Source organism: Pristiophorus japonicus, chromosome 21 (assembly GCF_044704955.1).
Source record: "Pristiophorus japonicus isolate sPriJap1 chromosome 21, sPriJap1.hap1, whole genome shotgun sequence".
NCBI classification, from domain to species: Eukaryota; Metazoa; Chordata; class Chondrichthyes; family Pristiophoridae; genus Pristiophorus; species Pristiophorus japonicus.
The window spans coordinates 59,476,415-59,496,470 of NC_091997.1; the positions used below are offsets into that span (position 1 = coordinate 59,476,415).

General features: G+C 54.2%; 1 protein-coding gene across 1 annotated transcript in view; it reads right to left on the reverse strand.

The window, feature by feature from the left end:
- The window catches only part of LOC139233536 (aquaporin-5-like), a 269,475-nt gene that overhangs the window by 248,533 nt on the left and 886 nt on the right, over nt 1–20,056 (reverse strand). Inside the window, exons 2-3 of the mRNA XM_070863937.1 lie at nt 16,929–17,090; nt 14,535–14,615 (exon numbers count right to left, since the gene is read on the reverse strand). Coding sequence (XP_070720038.1) covers nt 14,535–14,615; nt 16,929–17,090 — 243 coding nt within the window. The remainder of the gene's footprint in view (nt 1–14,534; nt 14,616–16,928; nt 17,091–20,056) is intronic.

The window sequence follows — 20,056 nt, forward strand, 5'->3', positions numbered from 1 at the left end:
AGAGATCAGAACAACAAACACCCAGAGATCAGAACCCTAACTCCCAGAGATCTGAGCCCTGAATCCAGAGATCAGAACCCCGAACCCCCAGAGATCAGAACAGAAACCCCCAGAGATTACAACCCCAAAGCCCCAGAGATTAGAACCCCAAAGCCCCAGAGGCCAGAACCCCAAACCACCAGAGATCAGAACTCCAACCCCAGAGATCAGCATCCCAAAGCTAGAGATCAGAACCCCAAACACAGAGATCAGAACTCCAAACCACCAGAGATCAGAACCCCAAACCCAGTGATCAGAACCGCGAACCCAGAGATCAGAACACAAAACTCCCAAAGATCAGAACCCCACACTCCCAGAGATCAGAACTCCAAACCCCGAGAGATCAGAACCCCATACCCCCAGAGATCAGAACCACAAACCCAGAGATCAGCAGACAGAAGCTAGAGATCAGAACCCCAAACCCCCAAAGATCAGAACCGCGAACCCAGAGATCAGAACACCAAACTCCGAGAGATCAGAACCCCAAACCCCCAGAGATCAGAACGCCAACCCCCCAGAGATCAGTACCCCAAAGCCCCAGAGATCAGAACCCCGAACCCAAAGATCAGAACCCCTAACTCCAGAGAATTGAACCCCAAACCCTGAGATCAGAACGCCGAACCCTGAGAGATCAAAACACCGAACCCAGAGACCAGAACCGTCAACCCAGAGATCAGAACCCCCAGAGATTAGAACCCCAAACCCCCAGAGATCAGAACCCCAAACCCCCAGAGATCTGAGCCCTGAATCCAGAGATCAGAACGCCGAACCCCCAGAGATCAGAACAGCAAACTCCCAGAGATTAGAACCCCAAATCCCCAGAGGTTAGCACCCCAAACCCCCAGAGATCAGAACACCGAACCCAGGGATCAAAACCCCAAACCCAGAGATCAGAACCCCGAACCCAGAGATCAGAACCGCAAACCCAGAGATCAGAAACCCAATCCCAGAGATCAGAACCGCAAATCCAGATATCAGAACCCCAAACCCAGAGATCAGAACCCCGGACCCAGAGATTAGAGCCCCAAACCCAGAGATCAGAATGCCGAACCCAGAGATCAAAACCCCAAACCCAGAGATCAGAACCGCAAATCCAGATATCAGAACCCCAAACCCAGAGATCAGAACCCCAAACCCCAGCGATCAGAACTCCAAATCCAATGTTCAGAACCCCAAAACTTCAGGGAACATAACCCCAAAACCAGAGATCAGACCCCAAACCCCCAGAGATCAGAACCCCAAACCCAGTGAGCAGAACCGCGAACCCGGTGATCAAACACCAAACTCCCAGAGATCTGAACCCCAAAGCCCCAGAGATCAGAACCCCAATCCCAGAGATCAGAACCCCAAATCGAATGTTCAGAACATCAAAACCCCAGAGATCAGAACCCCAAATCCAGAGATCAGAACCCGGAACCCAGAGGCCAGAACCCCAAACCCCCAGATCAGAATTCCAAACCCAGAGATCAGCATCCCGAAGCTAGAGATCAGAACCCCAAACCCCCAAAGATCAGAACCCAGAAGCCAGAGATCAGAACCCCGGACCCCTAAAGATCAGAACCCGGAAGCCAGAGATCAGAACCTTGAAATCCCAGAGATCAGAACCCCGAATCCCCAGAGATCAGAACTCCAAACCCAGAGATCAGAACCCCATAACCAGAGATCAGAACCCCAAACCACCAGAGATCAGAAACCCAAACCAAGTGATCAGAACCGCGAACCCAGAGATCAGAACACCAAACTCCCAGAGATCAGAACCCCAAAACCCAGAGATCAAAACCCCAAACCCCCAGAGATCAGAACCCCAAACCCCTAGAGATCAGAACCCCGAACCCAGAGATTAGAACCCCCGAACTCCCAGAGATCAGTACACCTAACCTCCAGAAATCAGAACTCCAACCCCCACACAGATCAGTACCCCAAAGCCCCAAAGATCAGAACCTCAAATGCCGAGAGGTCAGAACACCCAGAGATCAGAACACCAAACACCCAGAGATCAGAACCCCAACTCCCAGAGATCTGAGCCCTGAATCCAGAGATCAGAACCCCGAACCCCCAGAGATCAGAACAGAAACCCCCCAGAGATTACAACCCCAAAGCCCCAGAGATTAGAACCCCAAACACCCAGAGATCAGAAACCCAAACCCCCAGAGATCAGAACCCCAAACACCGAGAGATCAGAACACCAAACCCCCAGAGATCAGAACCCCAAACCCCCAGAGATCAGAACACCAAACTCCCAGATATCAGATCTCCAAACACAGAGATCAGAATTCAAACCCCCAGAGATCAGAACCCCAAACCCAGTGATCAGAACAGCGAACCCAGAGATCAGAACACCAAACTCCCAAAGATCAGAACCCCAAACTCCCAGAGATCAGAACTTCAAACCCCCAGAGAACAGAACCCCAAACCCCGAGAGATCAGAACCCCATACCCCCAGAGATCAGAACCCCAAATCCAGAGATCAGCAGACCGAAGCTAGAGATCAGTACCCCAAACCCCCAAAGATCAGAACCGCGAACCCAGAGATCAGAACACCAAACTCCCAGAGATCAGAACCCCAAACCCCCAGAGATCAGAACGCCAACCCCCCAGAGACCAGTACCCCAAAGCCCCAGAGATCAGAACCCCGAACCCAAAGATCAGAACCCCTAACTCCAGAGAATTGAACCCCAAACCCTGAGATCAGAACGCCGAACCCTGAGAGATCAAAACACCGAACCCAGAGACCAGAACCGTCAACCCAGAGATCAGAACCCCGAACCCCCAGAGATTAGAACCCCAAACCCCCAGAGATCAGAACCCCAAACCCCCAGAGATCTGAGCCCTGAATCCAGAGATCAGAACCCCGAACCCCCAGAGATCAGAACAGCAAACTCCCAGAGAGCAGAACCCCAAATCCCCAGAGGTTAGAACCCCAAACCCCCAGAGATCAGAACCCCAAACTCCCAGAGATCAGAACCCCAAACCCCCAGAGATCAGAAACCCAAACCCCCTGAGATCAGAAACCCAAACCCACAGAGATCAGAACTCCAAACCCCCAGAGCTCAGAACCCCAAACCCAGTGATCAGAACAGCGAACCCAGAGATCAGAACACCAAACTCCCAAAGATCAGAACCCCAAACTCCCAGAGATCAGAACTCCAAACCCCCAGAGAACAGAACCGCAAACCCCGAGAGATCAGAACCCCATACCCCCAGAGATCAGAACCCCAAATCCAGAAATCAGCAGACCGAAGCTAGAGATCAGAACCCCAAACCCCCAAAGATCAGAACCGCGAACCCAGAGATCAGAACACCAAACTCCCAGAGATCAGAACCCCAAACCCCCAGAGATCAGAACGCCAACCCCCCAGAGATCAGTACCCCAAAGCCCCAGAGATCAGAACCCCGAACCCAAAGATCAGAACCCCTAACTCCAGAGAATTGAACCCCAAACCCTGAGATCAGAATGCCGAACCCTGAGAGATCAAAACACCGAACCCAGAGACCAGAACCGTCAACCCAGAGATCAGAACCCCGAACCCCCAGAGATTAGAACCCCAAACCCCCAGAGATCAGAACCCCAAACCCCCAGAGATCTGAGCCCTGAATCCAGAGATCAGAACCCCGAACCCCCAGAGATCAGAACAGCAAACTCCCGGAGAGCAGAACCCCAAATCCCCAGAGGTTAGAACCCCAAACCCCCAGAGATCAGAACCCCAAACCCCCAGAGATTAGAACCCCAAACCCCAGAGATCAGAAACCCAAACCCCCTGAGATCAGAAACCCAAACCCACAGAGATCAGAAAACCGAACCCAGAGATCAGAACCCCGAACCCACAGAGATCAGAACCACAAACCCAGAGATCAGAACCCCGAACCCATAGATTAGAGCCCCAAACCCCAAGAGATCAGAACACCGAACCCAGGGATCAAAACCCCAAACCCAGAGATCAGAACCCCGAACCCAGAGATCAGAACCGCAAACCCAGAGATCAGAACCGCAAACCCAGAGATCAGAACCCCAAACCCAGAGATCAGAACCGCAAATCCAGATATCAGAACCCGAAACCCAGAGATCAGAACCCCGGACCCAGAGATTAGAGCCCCAAACCCAGAGATCAGAATGCCGAACCCAGAGATCAAAACCCCAAACCCAGAGATCAGAACCGCAAATCCAGATATCAGAACCCCAAACCCAGAGATCAGAACCCCAAACCCCAGCGATCAGAACTCCAAATCCAATGTTCAGAACCCCAAAACTTCAGGGAACATAACCCCAAAACCAGAGATCAGACCCCCAAACCCCCAGAGATCAGAACCCCAAACCCAGTGAGCAGAACCGCGAACCCGGTGATCAGAACACCAAACTCCCAGAGATCTGAACCCCAAACCCCCAGAGATCAGAACCCCAATCCCAGAGATAAGAACCCCAAATCCAATGTTCAGAACATCAAAACCCCAGAGATCAGAACCCCAAATCCAGAGATCAGAACCCGGAACCCAGAGGCCAAAACCCCAAACCCCCAGATCAGAATTCCAAACGCAGAGATCAGCATCCCGAAGCTAGAGATCAGAACCCCAAACACCCAAAGATTAGAACCCAGAAGCCAGAGATCAGAACCCCGGACCCCCAAAGATCAGAACCCGGAAGCCAGAGATCAGAACCCTGAAATCCCAGAGATCAGAACCCCGAATCCCCAGAGATCAGAACTCCAAACCCAGAGATCAGAACCCCATAACCAGAGATCAGAACCCCAAACCCCCAGAGATCAGAAACACGAACCCAGTGATCAGAACCCCAAACACAGAGATCAGAACCCCAAACCACCAGAGATCAGAACCCCAAACCCAGTGATCAGAACCGCGAACCCAGAGATCAGAACACCAAACTCCCAGAGATCAGAACCCCAAAACCCAGAGATCAGAACCCCAAACCCCCAGAGATCAGAACCCCAAACCCCCAGAGATCAGAACCCCGAACCCAGAGATTAGAACCCCCGAACTCCCAGAGATCAGTACACCTAACCTCCAGAAATCAGAACTCCAACCCCCCCCACAGATCAGTACCCCAAAGTCCCAAAGATCAGAACCTCAAATGCCGAGAGGTCAGAACACCCAGAGATCAGAACACCAAACACCCAGAGATCAGAACCCCAACTCCCAGAGATCTGAGCCCTGAATCCAGAGATCAGAACCCCGAACCCCCAGAGATCAGAACAGAAACCCCCCAGAGATTACAACCCCAAAGCCCCAGAGATTAGAACCCCAAAGCCCCAGAGGCCAGAACCCCAAACCACCAGAGATCAGAACTCCAACCCCAGAGATCAGCATCCCGAAGCTAGAGATCAGAAACCCAAACACAGAGATCAGATTCCAAACCACCAGAGATCAGAACCCCAAACCCAGTGATCAGAACCGCGAACCCAGAGATCAGAACACAAAACTCCCAAAGATCAGAACCCCAAACCCCCAGAGATCAGAACTCCAAACACAGAGATCAGAACTCCAAACCCCCAGAGATCAGAACCCCAAACCCCGTGATCAGAACAGCGAACCCAGAGATCAGAACACCAAACTCCCAAAGATCAGAACCCCAAACTCCCAGAGATCAGAACTCCAAACCCCCAGAGAACAGAACCCCAAACCCCGAGAGATCAGAACCCCAAACCCCCAGAGATCAGAACCCCAAACCCAGAGATCAGCAGACCGAAGCTAGAGATCAGAACCCCAAACCCCCAAAGATCAGAACCGCGAACCCAGAGATCAGAACACCAAACTCCCAGAGATCAGAACCCCAAACCCCCAGAGATCAGAAGGCCAACCCCCCAGAGATCAGTACCCCAAAGCCCCAGAGATCAGAACCCCGAACCCAAAGATCAGAACCACTAACTCCAGAGAATTGAACCCCAAACCCTGAGATCAGAACGTCGAACCCTGAGAGATCAAAACACCGAACCCAGAGACCAGAACCGTCAACCCAGAGATCAGAACCCCGAACCCCCAGAGATTAGAACCCCAAACCCCCAGAGATCAGAACCCCAAACCCCCAGAGATCTGAACCCTGAATCCAGAGATCAGAACCCCGAACCCCCAGTGATCAGCATCCCGAAGCTAGAGATCAGAACCCCAAACACAGAGATCAGAGATCCAAACCACCAGAGATCAGAACCACAAACCCAGTGATTAGAACCGCGAACCCAGAGATCAGAACACAAAGCTCCCAAATATCAGAACCCCAAACCCCCAGAGATCAGAACACCAAACTCCCAGAGATCAGAACTCCAAACACAGAGATCAGAACTCCAAAACCCCAGAGATCAGAACCCCAAACCCAGTGATCAGAACAGCGAACCCAGAGATCAGAACACCAAACTCCCAAAGATCAGAACCCCAAACTCCCAGAGATCAGAACTCCAAACCCCCAGAGAACAGAACCCCAAACCCCGAGAGATTAGAACCCCATACCCCCAGAGATCAGAACCCCAAATCCAGAGATCAGCAGACCGAAGCTAGAGATCAGAACCCCAAACCCCCAAAGATCAGAACCGCGAACCCAGAGATCAGAACACCAAACTCCCAGAGATCAGAACCCCAAACCCCCAGAGATCAGAACGCCAACCCCCCAGAGATCAGTACCCCAAAGCCCCAGAGATCAGAACCCCGAACCCAAAGATCAGAACCCCTAACTCCAGAGAATTGAACCCCAAACCCTGAGATCAGAACGCCGAACCCTGAGAGATCAAAACACCGAACCCAGAGACCAGAACTGTCAACCCAGAGATCAGAACCCCGAACCCCCAGAGATTAGAACCCCAGACCCCCAGAGATCAGAACCCCAAACCCCCAGAGATCTGAGCCCTGAATCCAGAGATCAGAACCCCGAACCCCCAGAGATCAGAACAGAAACCCCCCAGAGATTACAACCCCAAAGCCCCAGAGATTAGAACCCCAAAGCCCCAGAGGCCAGAACCCCAAACCACCAGAGATCAGAACTCCAACCCCAGAGATCAGCATCCCGAAGCTAGAGATCAGAAACCCAAACACAGAGATCAGAACTCCAAACCACCAGAGATCAGAACCCCAAACCCAGTGATCAGAACCGCGAACCCAGAGATCAGAACACAAAACTCCCAAAGATCAGAACCCCAAACCCCCAGAGATCAGAACTCCAAACACAGAGATCAGAACTCCAAACCCCCAGAGATCAGAACCCCAAACCCCGTGATCAGAACAGCGAACCCAGAGATCAGAACACCAAACTCCCAAAGATCAGAACCCCAAACCCCCAGAGATCAGAACACCAAACTCCCAGAGATCAGAACTCCAAACACAGAGATCAGAACTCCAAACCCCCAGAGATCAGAACCCCAAACCCAGTGATCAGAACAGCGAACCCAGAGAGCAGAACTCCAAACTCCCAAAGATCAGAACCCCAAACTCCCAGAGATCAGAACTCCAAACCCCCAGAGAACAGAACCCCAAACCCCGAGAGATCAGAACCCCAAACCCCCAGAGATCAGAACCCCAAACCCAGAGATCAGCAGACCGAAGCTAGAGATCAGAAGCCCAAACCCCCAAAGATCAGAACCGCGAACCCAGAGATCAGAACACCAAACTCCCAGAGATGAGAACCCCAAACCCCCAGAGATCAGAACGCCAACCCCCCAGAGATCAGTACCCCAAAGCCCCAGAGATCAGAACCCCGAACCCAAAGATCAGAACTACTAACTCCAGAGAATTGAACCCCAAACCCTGAGATCAGAACGCCAAACCCTGAGAGATCAAAACACCGAACCCAGAGACCAGAACCGTCAACCCAGAGATCAGAACCCCGAACCCCCAGAGATTAGAACCCCAAACCCCCAGAGATCAGAACCCCAAACCTCCAGAGATCTGAACCCTGAATTCAGAGATCAGAACCCCGAACCCCCAGAGATCAGAACAGCAAACACCCAGAGATCAGAACCCCAAATCCCCAGAGGTTATAACCCCAAACCCCCAGAGATCAGAACCTCAAACCCCCAGAGATTAGAACCCCAAACTCCAGAGATCAGAAACCCAAACCCCCAGAGATCAGAACCCCAAACCCCCAGAGAACAGAACCCCAAACCCAGAGATCAGAAACCCGAACCCAGAGATCAGAACCCCGAACCCAGAGATCAGAACCCCGAACCCACAGAGATCAGAACCCCAAACCCAGAGATCAGAACCCCGAACCCATAGATTAGAGCCCCAAACCCCGAGAGATCAGAATGCCGAACCCAGAGATCAAAACCCCAAACCCAGAGATCAGAACCGCAAATCCAGATATCAGAACCCCAACCCAGAGATCAGAACCCCAAACCCCAGCGATCAGAACTCCAAATCCAATGTTCAGAACCCCAAAACTTCAGGAACATAACTCCAAAACCAGAGATCAGACCCCCAAACCCCCAGAGATCAGAACCCCAAACCCAGTGAGCAGAACCGCGAACCCGGTGATCAGAACACCAAACTCCCAGAGATCTGAACCCCAAACCCCCAGAGATCAGAACCCCAAACCCAGTGATCAGAACCGCGAACCCAGAGATCAGAATACCAAACTCCCAGAGATCAGAACCCCAAAACCCAGAGATCAGAAACCCAAACCCCCAGAGATCTGAACCCCAAACCCCCAGAGATCAGAACCCCGAACCCAGAGATTAGAACCCCCGAACTCCCAGAGATCAGTACACCTAACCTCCAGAATTCAGAACTCCAACCCCCCAAGAGATCAGTACCCCAAAGCCCCAAAGATCAGAACCTCAAATGCCGAGAGGTCAGAACACCCAGAGATCAGAACACCAAACATCCAGAGAACAGAACCCCAACTCCCAGAGATCTGAGCCCTGAATCCAGAGATCAGAACCCCGAACCCCCAGAGATCAGAACAGAAACCCCCCAGAGATTACATCCACAAAGCCCCAGAGATTAGAACCCCAAAGCCCGAGAGGCCAGACCCCAAACCACCAGAGATCAGAACTCCAACCCCAGAGATCAGCATCCCGAAGCTAGAGATCGGAACCCCAAACACAGAGATCAGAACTCCAAACCACCAGAGATCAGAACCCCAAACCCAGTGATCAGAACCGCGAACCCAAAGATCAGAACCCAAACTCCCAGAGATCAGAACTCCAAACCACCAGAGAACAGAATCCCAAACCTCGAGAGATCAGAACCCCAAACCCCCAGAGATCAGCACCCCAAACCCAGAGATCAGCAGACCGAAGCTAGAGATCAGATCCCCAAACCCGCAAAGATCAGAACCGCGAACCCAGAGATCAGAACACCAAACTCCCAGAGATCAGAACCCCAAACCCCCAGAGATCAGAACGCCAACCCCCCAGAAATCAGTACCCCAAAGCCCCAGAGATCAGAACCCCGAACCCAAAGATCAGAACCACTAACTCCAGAGAATTGAACCCCAAACCCTGAGATCAGAACGCCGAACCCTGAGAGATCAAAACACCGAACCCAGAGACCAGAACCGTCAACCCAGAGATCAGAACCCTGAACCCCCAGAGATTATAACCCCAAACCTCCAGAGATCAGAACCTTAAAACCCCCAGAGATCTGAACCCTGAATCCAGAGATCAGAACCCCGAACCCCCAGAGATCAGAACAGCAAACACCCAGAGATCAGAATCCCAAATCCCCAGAGGTTAGAACCCCAAACCCCCAGAGATCAGAACCTCAAACCCCCAGAGATTAGAACCCCAAACTCCAGAGATCAGAAACCCAAACCCCCAGAGATCAGAAACCCAAACCCCCAGAGATCAGAACCCCAAACCCAGTGATCAGAGCCGCGAACCCAGAGATCAGAACACAAAACTCCCAAAGATCAGAACCCCAAACTCCCAGAGATCAGAACTCCAAACCCCCAGAGAACAGAACCCCAAACCCCGAGAGATCAGAACCCCATACCCCCAGAGATCAGAACCCCAAACCCAGAGATCAGCAGACCGAAGCTAGAGATCAGAACCCCAAACCCCCAAAGATCAGAACCGCGAACCCAGAGATCAGAACACCAAACTCCGAGAGATCAGAACCCCAAACCCCCAGAGATCAGAACACCGAACCCAGAGATTAGAACCCCCGAACTCCCAGAGATCAGTACACCTAACCTCCAGAAATCAGAACTCCAACCCCCCCCAGTGATCAGTACCCCAAAGCCCCAAAGATCAGAACCTCAAATGCCGAGAGGTCAGAACACCCAGAGATCAGAACACCAAACACCCAGAGATCAGAACCCCAACTCCCAGAGATCTGTGCCCTGAATCCAGAGATCAGAACCCCGAACCCCCAGAGATCAGAACAGAACCCCCAGAGATTACAACCCCAAAGCCCCAGAGATTAGAACCCCAAAGCCCCAGAGGCCAGAACCCCAAACCACCAGAGATCAGAACTCCAACCCCAGAGATCAGCATCCCGAAGCTAGAGATCAGAACCCCAAACACAGAGATCAGAACTCCAAACCACCAGAGATCAGAACCCCAAACCCAGTGATCAGAACCGCGAACCCAGAGATCAGAACACAAAACCCCCAAAGATCAGAACCCCAAACTCCCAGAGATCAGAACTCCAAACCCCCAGAGAACAGAACCCCAAACCCCGAGAGATCAGAACCCCATACCCCCAGAGATTAGAACCCCAAACCCAGAGATCAGCAGACCGAAGCTAGAGATCAGAACCCCAAACCCCCAAAGATCAGAACCGCGAACCCAGAGATCAGAACACCAAACTCCGAGAGATCAGAACCCCAAACCCCCAGAGATCAGAACGCCAACCCCCCAGAGATTAGTAACCCAAAGCCCCAGAGATCAGAACCCTGAACTCAAAGATCAGAACACCTAACTCCAGAGAATTGAACCCCAAACCCTGAGATCAGAACGCCGAACCCTGAGAGATCAAAACACCGAACCCAGAGACCAGAACCGTCAACCCAGAGATCAGAACCCCCAGAGATTAGAACCCCAAACCCACAGAGAGCAGAACCCCAAACCCACAGAGATCTGAGCCCTGAATCCAGAGATCAGAACACCGAACCCCCAGAGATCAGAGCAGCAAACTCCCAGAGATCAGAACCCCAAATCCCCAGAGGTTAGAACCCCAAACCCCCAGAGATCAGAACACCGAACCCAGGGATCAAAACCCCAAACCCAGAGATCAGAACCCCGAACCCAGAGATCAGAACCGCAAACCCAGAGATCAGAACCCCAAACCCAGAGATCAGAACCGCAAATCCAGATATCAGAACCCCAAACCCAGAGATCAGAACCCCGGACCCAGAGATTAGAGCCCCAAACCCAGAGATCAGAATGCCGAACCCAGAGATCAAAACCCCAAACCCAGAGATCAGAACCACAAATCCAGATATCAGAACCCCAAACCCAGAGATCAGAACCCCAAACCCCAGCGATCAGAACTCCAAATCCAATGTTCAGAACCCCAAAACTTCAGGGAACATAACCCCAAAACCAGAGATCAGACCCCCAAACCCCCAGAGATCAGAACCCCAAACCCAGTGAGCAGAACCGCGAACCCGGTGATCAGAACACCAAACTCCCAGAGATCTGAACCCCAAACCCCCAGAGATCAGAACCCCAATCCCAGAGATCAGAACCCCAAATCCAATGTTCAGAACATCAAAACCCCAGAGATCAGAACCCCAAATTCAGAGATCAGAACCCGGAACCCAGAGGCCAGAACCCCAAACCCCCAGATCAGAATTCCAAACCCAGAGATCAGCATCCCGAAGCTAGAGATTAGAACCCCAAACCCCCAAAGATCAGAACCCAGAAGCCAGAGATCAGAACCCCGGACCCCCAAAGATCAGAACCCGGAAGCCAGAGATCAGAACCCTGAAATCCCAGAGGTCAGAACCCCGAATCCCCAGAGATCAGAACTCCAAACCCAGAGATCAGAACCCCATAACCAGAGATCAGAACCCCAAACCCCCAGAGATCAGAAACACGAACCCAGTGACCAGAACCGCAAACCCAGAGATCAGAACCCCAAACCACCAGAGATCAGAACCCCAAACCAAGTGATCAGAACCGCGAACCCAGAGATCAGAACACCAAACTCCCAGAGATCAGAACCCCAAAACCCAGAGATCAGAACCCCAAACCCCCAGAGATCAGAACCCCAAACCCCCAGAGATCAGATCCCCGAACCCAGAGATTAGAACCCCCGAACTCCCAGAGATCAGTACACCTAACCTCCAGAAATCAGAACTCCAACCCCCACACAGATCAGTACCCCAAAGCCCCAAAGATCAGAACCTCAAATGCCGAGAGGTCAGAACACCCAGAGATCAGAACACCAAACACCCAGAGATCAGAACCCCAACTCCCAGAGATCTGAGCCCTGAATCCAGAGATCAGAACCCCGAACCCCCAGAGATCAGAACAGAAACCCCCCAGAGATTACAACCCCAAAGCCCCAGAGATTAGAACCCCAAACACCCAGAGATCAGAACCCCAAACCCCCAGAGATCAGAACCCCAAACACCGAGAGATCAGAACCCCAAACCCCCAGAGATCAGAACCACAAACCCCAAGAGATCAGAACCACAAACCCAGTGATTAGAACACCAAATCCCGAGAGATCAGAACCCCAAACCCCCAGAGATCAGAACCCCAAACCCCCAGATATCAGAACCACAAACCCCAAGAGATCAGAACTCCAAACCCCCAGAGATCAGAACCACAAACCCCAAGAGATCAGAACTCCAAACCCCCAGAGATCAGAACCCCAAACCCCCAGAGATCAGAACCCCGAACCCAGAGATTAGAACCCCCGAACTCCCAGAGATCAGTACACCTAACCTCCAGAAATCAGAACTCCAACCCCCCCAGAGATCAGTACCCCAAACCCCCAGAGAGCAGAACCTCAAATGCCGAGAGGTCAGAACTCCAAACCCCCAGAGATCAGAACCCCAAACCCAGAGATCAGAACCCCGAACCCAGATGCCAGAACCCCAAACCCCCAGAGATCAGAACTCCAAACCCAGAGATCAGCATCCCGAAGCTAGAGATCAGAACACCAAACCCCCAAAGATCAGAACCCGGATCCAGAGATCAGAACCCCGAAATCCCAGAGATCAGAACTCCAAACACAGAGATCAGAACCCCATAACCAGAAATCAGAGCCTCGAACCCCCAGAGATCAGAACACCAAACCCCCAGAGATCAGAACCACGAACCCAGTGATCAGAACCCTAAACCCAGAGATCAGAACTCCAAACCACCAGAGATCAGAACCCCAAACCCAGTGATCAGAACCGCGAACCCAGAGATCAGAACACAAAACTCCCAAAGATCAGAACCCCAAACTCCCAGAGATCAGAACTCCAAACCCCCAGAGAACAGAACCCCAAACCCCGAGAGATCAGAACCCCAAACCCCCAGAGATCAGAACCCCAAACCCAGAGATCAGCAGACCGAAGCTAGAGATCAGAACCCCAAACCCCCAAAGATCAGAACCGCGAACCCAGAGATCAGAACACCAAACTCCCAGAGATCAGAACCCCAAACCCCCAGAGATCAGAACGCCAACCCCCCAGAGATCAGTACCCCAAAGCCCCAGAAGTCAGATCCTCAAATGCCCAGAGGTCAGAACCCCCAGAGATCAGAACCCCGAACCCAGAGATCAGAACACCAAACACCCAGAGATCAGAACCCCAACTCCCAGAGATCTGAGCCCTGAATCCAGAGATCAGAACCTCAAACCTCCAGAGATCAAAATCCCGAACCCAGACATCAGAACCCCGAACCCCCAGAGATCAGAACCCCAAACCCCCAGAGATCAGAACCCCGAAGCCCCAGAGATCAAAACCCCAAACCCAGAGTTCAGAACTCCACACCCCCAGAGATCAGAATCCCAAACCCCGAGAGATCAGAATGCCAAACCGAGTGATCAGAACCCCAAACCCCCAGAGGTCAGAAGCCCAAATCCAGAGATCAGAACCTCAAACACCCAGAGATCAGCACCCTGAACCCAGAGGTCAGCCCCAAACCCCCAGAAATGAGAACTCCGAAGCGAGAGATCAGAACCCCAAACCCACAGATCAGAACCCTGAACCCCAGAGTGCAGAACCTGGAACCCCCAGAGATCAGAACCCCAAACCCCCAGAGATCAGAACCGCAAAACCAGAGTTCAGAACCCCAAACCCAGAGATCAGAACCTCAAAACCCCAGAGATCAGAACCCCAAACCCAGAGATCAGAACCCTAAACCCAGAGATCAGAACCCTAAACCTAGAGATCAGAACCCCAAACCCAGAGATCAGAACCCCAAACCCAGAGATCAGAACCCTAAACCCAGAGATCAGAACCCCAAACCCCCAGCGGTCTGAACCCTGAACCCCCAGAGATCAGAACCCCCAATGATCAGAAGCCTGCACCTCCAGTCGAGAGCTCTGATACATTCCACGAATGGGCAGGGTAGTTTGCATTCACTATGATGGTTGAAAGTTGTTTCACTCACCCAATGATGATTGAAATTAGTTGTAATGACAGCCGGTCCCAGGGATCGAGCAGGATTCATGCTGCATCCAGTAAATCCAATCTGCAAACATTGAGTGACAGCACAGTGAGGGGTTATCACAGCTTCCCGCACAGGCTGACAAACTCTGGGGATTTCGGCACAAATCTACAGCACTCTGTCACAACAGACCATCTCGACTGCAAATCAGCCGGAGCTCTTCGCCTTCTACAGGTTAATGCAGGCGTGGTTGCAGAAATAGATACATTAGACTAATTAATAACTGAGCACAAATATAAGCCTCAGGCATTTCTTACCTAATGTTAAATCCAAGGTGTTAGAAACAGGGACAAAGGCAGAAATTGTACAAACCATTGATTGGGCAGCCGCTGGGGTAGAGCCAAGAGAGGGAACTTCTTTAGAGCTGGGAGGGTAAAGAGAGACTGTGACTGAGGGGCTGTGACTGGGCGGGGCTGTGACTGAGGGGCTGTGACTGGGAGGGGCTGTGACTGGGAGGGGCTGTGACTGGGGGGCTGTGACTGGGAGGGTCTGTGAATGAAGGGCTGTAATTGAGTGGGGCTGTGACTGTGAGGGACTGATACTGGTCGGGGCAGTGACTGGGTGGGGCAGTACTATGTCCCGGGGTGGTGTCCCCGGGGGAGTGTGTGTGTCCCAGGGGATTGTGTGTCCCAGGAGAGTGTGTGTCCCGGGGGGAGTGTGTGTCCCGGGGGGAGTGTGTGTCCCGGGGGGAGTCTGTGTCCCAGGGGGAATCTGTGTCCCGGGGCAGTGCGTGTCCCGGGGGGAGTCTGTGTCCCGGGGGGAGTCTGTGTCCTGGGGGAGTGTGTGTCCCGGGGGGAGTGTGTGTCCCGGGGCGGGGAAGTGTCCCCGGGGAGTGTGTGTCCCGGGGGGAGTGTGTCTATTCCGAGGGGAGTGTGTCTGTCCTGAGGGGAGTGTGTGTGTCCCGTGGGGAGTGTGTCTGTCCCGAGGGGAGTGTGTCTGTCCCGAGGGGAGTGTGTCTGTCCCAGGGGGCGTGTGTCTGTCCCGAGGGGAGTGTGTCTGTCCGGGGGTGAGTGTATCTGTTCCGAGGGGAGTGTGTCTGTCCCGAGGGGAGTGTGTGTCCCGGGCGGAGTGTCCCAGGGGGAGTGTGTGTCTTAGGGGAACTTTGTGTGTCCCGGGAGGAGTCTGTGTCCCGGGAGGAGACTGTGTCCCAGGGAGTGTGTGTCCCAAGGGAGTGTGTGTCCCGGGGAGTGTGTGTCCCGGGGGAGTGTGCGTCCTGGGGGGAGTGTGTGTCCCGGGGGGAGTCTGTGTCCCAGGGGAGTGCGTGTCATAGGGGGAGTGTGTGTCCCAGGGGGAGTGTGTGTCCCGGGGTGGGAGGGGGGTGGGGGTGGTGTGTCCCCAGGGTGAGTGCGTGTCCTGGGGGGAGTGTCCCCGAGGGAGTGAGTGTCCCGGGGGAGTGTGTGTGTCCTGGGGGGAGTGTCCCAGGAGAGTGTGTGTCCCGGGGGCGTGTGTGTCCCGTGGGGAGTGTGTATCGAGGGGGGAGTGATGTGTCCCGGGGGAGTGTGTCTGTCTCGGGGGGAGTGTGTGTCCCGAGGGGAGTGTGTGGCCCGGGGGGGAGTGTGTCCCTCCCACGGAGTGTGTGTGTCCCGCGGGAGTGTCCCAGAGGGAGTGTGTGTCCCGATGGAGCGTGTGTCCTGCGGCGGTTGGCGGGGGGCAGGAGGGTGTGTGTGTGTCGAGGGGAGTGTGTGTCCTGCGGGGGGGGGGAGCGTGTGTCCCGGGGGGGAAGGCTGTGTGTATCTCGGCGGGTGTGTGTGTCTCTGGTGGCGTGTCTCCGGGGGAAGTGTGTGTCCCGAGGAAGTGTTTGTCCACGGGGCCGGAGGTGGGGGTGCAGGGGGGGGTGGGCGGGGAAGTGTATCCTGAGGGAGTGTCCCTGGGGGGAATGTGTGTCCCCGGGGGGAGTGTGTGTCCCGGGGGAGTGCATGTCCCGGGGGAGTGCGTGTCCCGGGGCAGTGTGTGTCCCGGGGGAGTGTGTGTCCCGGCAGGGGGGGAGTGTGTGTCCCGGGGGAGCGTTTGTCCCGAGGGAGTATTTGTCCACGGGGCCGGGGCTGGGGGGTGGCGGCGGGCGGGGAGGTGTGTCCTGAGGGAGTGTCCCTGCGGGGAGTGTGTGTCCCAGGGGAGTGTGTGTCCCGGGGGAGTGTTTGTCCCGGGGAGAGTGTGTGTCCCGGGGAGAGTGTGTGTCCCGGGGAGAGTGTGTGTCCCGGGGAGAGTGTGTGTCCCGGGGGAGTGTGTGTCCCGGGGGAGTGTGTGTCCCGGGGGAGTGTATGTCCCGGGGGGAGTATTGTGCGGTGTCACTGATTTGTTGGTCTGATGAATAAAAGGAACAAATGGAATCATTCTTACCGCCACCAAATGTCCAAGGGTGACGGATGCTCCAAGGGCCACGTGTGCGGAACCTTCAAAGCTGCTTTTCTTGTGTGAGACGGCGAAGACACACAGTACAAGCTGGAAGGTGACAATGATCTCTACTCCCAGGGCCTGTGTCTCTGTCACTCCCGGAGAAAGCTATGGAGTAAATTGGGCAGGATTACACACTTGTACAGATTCAGCAATAGGCCCCAGAGCTTCAGTAGATTTTATGCTGCAAACTGCTCGAGATGAACAACCTCAAATCACTAGCACCGTGGCTGCAGTGTGTACCATCTACAAGATGCACTGCAGCAACTCGCCAAGGCTTCTTCGGCAGCACTTCCCAAACCCGTGACCTCTAGCCCCTTGCAGGACAAAGGCAGCAGCCGGATGGGAACACCACCACCTCCACGTTCCCCTCCAAGTCACACACCATCCTGACTCGGAAATATATCGGCCGTTCCTTCATCTTCACTAGGTCACAATCCTGGAACTCCCTCCCTTACAGCACTGTGGGAGCACCTTCATGACACAGACTGCAGCAGTTCAAGAAGACGGCTGACCACCACCTTCCCAAGGGCGATTGGGGATGGGCAATAAATGCCGGCCTTGCCAGTGATGCACACATCCCGTGAATGAACAAATTAATAAAGTATTGTAATGGGGATCTGACCAGCTGGGGTGGCAGGGTAAGCTGTGTAATGGAGGCTGGGTGGTATTAGAGGCTGAATAATGGAGGCATTATCTGTTATCCTGAATGCTCATACTTATTTAATCTTCCACAGACTTTCCTATTGTGAACACCTCCCACAGCCCAGGTTCAATAAACCGCATCACCAACGCCTCTCCTCGCATTGAATCTTCTTCTAGCGCCCACTAACCACAGGGTCTGGAATTGTCCCATCGACCCAAAGTCCCTGCCATTCCCAGGGCCGGATCTCACTGACAGTCCATGGGAGCGCAGTGCTCACACACAGCTCTCTGTTCAGGCTGGGTGGGTAATCAAGTGGCTCATGTGTGGATCCATGCCGGGAGTAATGGGTTAGCGGGGATACAATCCTGGGGAGGCGGGGGGGGGGAAGGGTACAATCCTGGGGGGGGGGTACAATCCTGGGGGGGTGAAAGGGTACAATCCTTGGGGGGGGTAAATGGTACAATCCTGGGGGGGGAAAGGGTACAATCCTGGGGGGGACAATCCTGGGGGGGGTACAATTCTGGAAGGGGGGTATAATCCTGGGGGGGGTACAATCCTGGGGGGGTAACAATCATGGGGGGGATATTATCCTGGGAGGGGTACAATCCTGGGGGGGGGGGTACAATCCTGCGGGGAGTATAATCCTGGGGGGTATAATCCGGGGGGGTACAATCCTGGGAGGGGGTAAAATCCCGGGGGGGGTATAATCCTGGGGGGCGGGCTACAATCCTGGGGGGGTATAATCCTGGGGGGTATAATCCTGGGGGTGTATAATCCTGGGGGGGTATAATCCTGGGCGGTATAATCCTGGGGGGTATAATCCTGGGGGGGTAACAATCCTGGGGAGGGGGTACAATCCTGGGGGGGGGGTGTACAATCCTGGGGGGGGTACAATCCTGGGGGGGTATAATCCTGGGGGGGGTATAAACCTTGGGGGGGATAATCCTGGGGGGGGTACAATCCTGGGGGGAGTATAATCCTGGGGGGTATAATCCGGGGGGGTACAATCCTGGGAGGGGGTATAATCCTGGTGGGTGGTTAATCCTAGGGGGGGGTACAATCCTGGGGGGGTACAGTCCTGGGGGGGTGAAGTCCTGGGGGGTATAGTCCTGGGGGGGTATAGTCCTGGGGGGTATAATCCTGGGGGGGTATAATCCTGAGGGGTATAATCCTGGGGGGGTACAATCCAGCGGGGGGGTAACAATCCTGGGGGGTATAATCCTGGGGGGGGTATAATCCTGGGGGGTATAATCCTGGGGTGGGGGTTACAATCCTGGGGGGGTATTATCCTGGGGGGGATTATTCTGGGGGGGGGTACAATCCTGGGGGGTATAATCCTGGGGGGTATAATCCGGGCGGGTACAATCCTGGGAGGGGGTACAATCCCGGGGGGGTATAATCCTGGTGGGGGGTTAATCCTAGGGGGGGTACAATCCTGGGGGGGTACAGCCTGGGGGGGGTGTAGTCCTGGGGGGTATAGCCCTGGGGGGGTATAGTCCTGGGGGGTATAATCCTGAGGGGGTATAATCCTGGGGGGGGTACAATGCAGCGGGGGGGGGGTAACAATCCTGGGGGGGTATAATCCTGGGGGGGATATAATCCTGGGGAGTATAATCCTGGGGGGTATAATCCTGGGGGGGTACAATCCCGGGGGTGTATAATCCTGGTGGGGGGTTAATCCTAGGGGGGGTACAATCCTGGGGGGGTACAGCCTGGGGGGGGTGTAGTCCTGGGGGGTATAGCCCTGGGGGGGTATAGTCCTGGGGGGTATAATCCTGAGGGGGTATAATCCTGGGGGGTACAATGCAGCGGGGGGGGGGTAACAATCCTGGGGGGGTATTATCCTGGGGGGGATTATCCTGGAGGGGGGGTACAATCCTGGGGGGGGTATAATCCTGGGGGGGGGGTATTATGCTGGGGGGCATTATCCTGGGGGGGGTACAATCCTGGGGGGGATACAATCCTGGGCGTTACAATCCTGGGCGGTATAATCCTGGGGGGTGATAATCCGGGGGGGTACAATCCTGGGGGGGTACAATCCTGGGGGGTGTAATCCTGGGGGGGTACAATCCTGGGGGGTACAATCCTGGGGGGGTACAATCCTGGGGGGGCACAATCCTGGGGGGGTACAATCCTGGGAGGGTACAATCCTGGGGGGTACAATCCATGGGGGTACAATCATGGGGGTACAATCCTGGGGATACAATCCTGGGGGGTACAATTCTGGGGGGGTATAATCCTAGGGAGGGTACAATCCTGGGGGGGTATAATCCTGGGGGTTATAATCCTGGGGGGAGGGGTTACAATCCTGGGCGGGTACAATCCATGGGGGTAGAATCCTGGGGGTACAATCCTGGGGATACAATCCTGGGGGGTACAATTCTGGGGGGGTATAATCCTAGGGAGGGTATAATCCTGGGGGGGTATA